The sequence below is a fragment of the Pyrus communis genome, chromosome 8 (genome assembly GCF_963583255.1).
Source record: "Pyrus communis chromosome 8, drPyrComm1.1, whole genome shotgun sequence".
NCBI lineage: Eukaryota > Viridiplantae > Streptophyta > Magnoliopsida > Rosales > Rosaceae > Pyrus > Pyrus communis.
Genome location: NC_084810.1, coordinates 4,579,903 through 4,583,851, shown reverse-complemented (window position 1 = coordinate 4,583,851; position 3,949 = coordinate 4,579,903). Strand labels below are relative to the sequence as shown.

General features: G+C 40.4%; 1 protein-coding gene across 1 annotated transcript; it reads right to left on the bottom strand.

The window, feature by feature from the left end:
• Nucleotides 1-867: 867 nt before the first annotated feature.
• LOC137741351 (L-type lectin-domain containing receptor kinase IX.1-like) lies at nt 868-3,103 on the bottom strand. Its single transcript, XM_068481074.1, has one exon. The coding sequence runs from the start codon at nt 3,054-3,056 to the stop codon at nt 936-938; it is 2,121 nt and encodes a 706-aa protein (XP_068337175.1). The 5' UTR covers nt 3,057-3,103; the 3' UTR covers nt 868-935.
• Nucleotides 3,104-3,949: the final 846 nt, after the last annotated feature.

Sequence of the window (3,949 nt, the reverse complement as noted above, 5' to 3'; positions counted from 1 at the left end):
TAATTTTTTATCTATATATTTATTGCTTTGTTTTGTTTGTGTGGTCAACGGCAGTGGCGGAGGGACCAGTGCAGGCTGTCACGCCTACTCCATCGTCCTCTTCTTCTCCCATTTAATTGCTCAATTGAATTGATCTTTTCCTTCAACTTGGAGAAAGTCTGCAACTTGTTCGATTAAATGCCTCGAAGAGGAGGTTGAGACGAGGACAACTACTGGTACGAAGGCATTAAAATTGCCCCTTTTAATTAGCAGCCCCGACATTAATTTGGAAAGCTTAATCCTTATTTGAGAGCTTCTTTCATCTTAAACAAAAATATGATGCTAATGAAAAAGACTAGAGTCATTTCCTTTAATACTTAACTAAAACTCCAAAACTTCTTTTAGTTACAACAATAAATTTGGCTTAGGGTTTAAGTGCATTTAACTTTGCACGCGAGGTTTTGAGTTTGAACCTACCTTCCCTTGGCATTGCTTGTATAAAAAAATATATATTTGAGAGTTTCTACATCACCATAAGGAAGTATATGTCTGGATATCTGCTACTGATCGACGGGGCCAAAGTTAATGAATTAATAGCCCGGGCAAATTTATTTTGGAAAGAAAATTTGTACAATATGGAAAATGAATTGAATTCATTGGAGTGCTTGAAAAATGGAAATGGTCAGCAATTAGCATTCAGAAGTCAGAATTGAAAGTTGGGTTTTTCTGCTAATCTTTTTGTTCTAATTTTCTTTCTTTCTAGAATTTGATAAAGACCTCTTTAAATACTTTGAGTACAGAAACGGGTAGAGAACAGTCAGCTTGGAGAACAGAGTCGAGCGTGTCCACTCTGAACTTCTTGTTTTTCCCGTTCCAGTGCATATACAATATAATCAAACATATAAAAAAAAAAAATTACTAAACAAATTCTATATACGTAAAACAGAATCATTAAATTAAAATTTATTTTGTGTACTAATGTGTGCTGATAAAGAAGAATTTGATGCAGATGATTTAGTGAACAGTGGGGAATTCATGTTGTAACGATAACCTGAAGAATATGTTTCACCTCTTTCCAAATCTGTAGTATCAGCAGACGAAATTGACAATGTTAGCGGAGGTGAAAAGTAGCTAGCCACCGGCATCTTTGACGGGAGAGTAGGCAATGGGACTTCGAAATTAAGCATTTGAATTGTTTGTCGTATCGAAGGCCTGATCGTGTAATCCGGATGAGCACACCACAAACCAACAATCAACAAACACTCCATTTGTTTCTCATCAAACTCTCCACACAACTTAGGGTCAGCCGCTTCAATGACTTTCCCTTCTCCATAAAGCGACCAAACCCACCCCACTATATTCATTTTACTCCTTCCCGACATGGGATCAATGGGTTTTCGCCCACAAGCTATCTCCAAAGCTACAACTCCAAAGCTGTAGACATCTGTTTCCTTGCTAGCCTTTCCTGTGGTAAGACATTCAGGAGCCATGTAGCCCATAGTTCCGGCCAAAACTGTTGTTTGTGATTGCTTTCCATGGTCCACAAGGCGAGCTAACCCGAAATCCCCAAGTTTTGCGTTGAAATTTGAGTCCAACATGATATTGCTGGATTTGATATCACTGTGCAGCACACATTGTTCCCATTCTTCGTGTAGATACAACAACCCGGATGCCAGGCCTTGAACAATTTTGTTTCTTGCCTCCCAAGCTAACAAGCTTTTCCCTTTGAACAAATGGGAATCTAAGCTGCCGTTGGACATGAACTCAGAGACAAGTAAGAGCTCTCTTTTTTCATGGCACCAACCAATGAGTTGCACCAGATTCCGATGCCTTAGCCGACTGATGATCATTACTTCTGCCGCATACTCCTTCATCCCCTCTCTAGACTTGCTTGACATCCTCTTAACAGCAACGTACGTGTTTAAGTCTTTTATGAAGCCTCTATAAACCCCACCAAATCCTCCCTCTCCAAGCTTCTCTCTTTCGTCAAAATTACTCGTGGATGCTGCCAATGTTCTGTACGAAAACTTCTTCGGGCCTGTCCCCTTTTGGAATTCCTTATCGATCCAGTCATTAACCATTCCATCTTCTGAACTACTTCCCCTCTTCTTCCACATCAAAAACCAAACCAAACCTAACCCACCAACTAAGAAAACAATCCCACCGGCACCCGACCCAAAAATTAGTTCTATATCGGTCCCATTTCCTAACTTGGGGTCAACAATGGGGCTCGGCTCAGGAACCACCGATGTGTTCTTCGTTGCATTCTCTTCATGCAGTTGAATCGAATTAAAACTCCATGATTTGATCTTGTCCACAGCAGTCAGAGAACCTGTTGCAGCGGAGAACCCAACAATGACCCAACCCTGGAGAATCTCATTCAAATCAACCCTGTAATGTATATGCTTCATCACTTGAACATCATTCACATAACTTGTGAAAACAATACCAACCTGGTTTGATGCAGAATCATAACTAATGCCAACACTATTGACTTGTCCCTTTGTAATACTACCATTCCACGATTCTGTCATGTTAGACTTCACAGAGTTGATGTCTACACCGACATGATCTCCGGCAGGATCTTCCACGGATGTCACTTCATTCCGGTAGATATCAAATTCCACCGCCCAAAAAGGATACTGACTTTCTGATAGGTTGTGGGGAGGGTTGTAGACAGGGAGTCCTAGACTGCCGCCTCTGCCTATTGTGCTGTTGAGTAAAGACCCGTTTGGCGCCAAAAAGAAGGCTAGTCCGTCAGAGTAGGGTGTCTTGCCTTGGGAATCGATGACAAACGTGAAGTTTGTTGTGAAATCGGCAAGCTTTCCTGTGGCCTTGTCGCGGAGGAGGAAGGGTTGCTTGTAGGTGGCTCGACCGACACTTTGGTCATGTACGTCGTCAACAGCGCCTTTGGTGAGTTGAAGGAAGTTTTCATCAATGCGAGCATCTCCCTCAAGAGATAAGGTCTTGATGCCTTTTGGAAAGGTGGAGAAGTTGAAGGATAATGGAGATGCACAAGAAAATAATTGAGACAACAGAAGAAGGAAAAATTTGAGATGCCTTGGTGAGACAATCATTTCTAAGAAATTTTTTTTTTGGCAAGCTTTACAAATCAAATTGTGATCATCTAAAATACAGAAGTGAAAGTAGATCAGTTCGATTTTTGAAAGTACTTTTATCAGCAGCACTTTGCTTAACTGTTCAAATCGAGATACTTGTTTCTAGACAGACTTCATCAGAACGACCAAATTGACATTTTAGTTGGACTTGTTTCATAATTTACTTTGGGTAGATGCAGATGCCAGCCATCCTTGTGCATCTGTTCCTACTTATTCAAGAGGCGGGGCGAGTCCTGTGGTGTGGGGACTGAGGACTAATAAGTTTTGTCTTGGATTCCTGGTGGATTAAGCGCCAAACTTGAACGACTTGATATATAAAAGAGTAGGTCAATAATCATATGGCAATGTCGCCATTTATCTGCTAGCTAGAATGATAATAAAGGTCACCATTTTGCAAGTGTTATCCAAAGAAACACTAGGATTTTAATACAATCGTTGGTTATGCAATCAATAAACCGTTTCTAGCCAGTGAAAACTCTTGTAAACAGAAGTGCTTCCCAAACATGTCATTCCTTTACCCATCGCAAAATAATAGGACTTAAATGAGCGTTGGGTAGTCAGCCAGGAACACCTAAAAGGAAATCAAGAGTTGGAGAGAATTGAATTGAAGGTTTAAATGTGTGTGTATTGTTTCTTTTCGCGTGGTTGACGAGCCAAAGTTATGGAATAGATGAGTTCAATTAGGGTTCGAAATAGAATGACAATTGATAACTTGACTCTTTAGAATGAATTCCATATTAATGGGAGGAGGAACCAATTGCAAGGACTTGTAAAATAAGTTGGGCTACTCAGTATAATTACCTATAGGTTTTACTCAACTTTCTTCATTGATTGCCTGCCGAGGAAAAGTT

Coding starts and splice junctions, on each gene's coding strand:
- LOC137741351 (XM_068481074.1), bottom strand. CDS start 3,056: ATGATTGTCTCACCAAGGCATCTCAAATTTTTCCTTCTTCTGTTGTCT.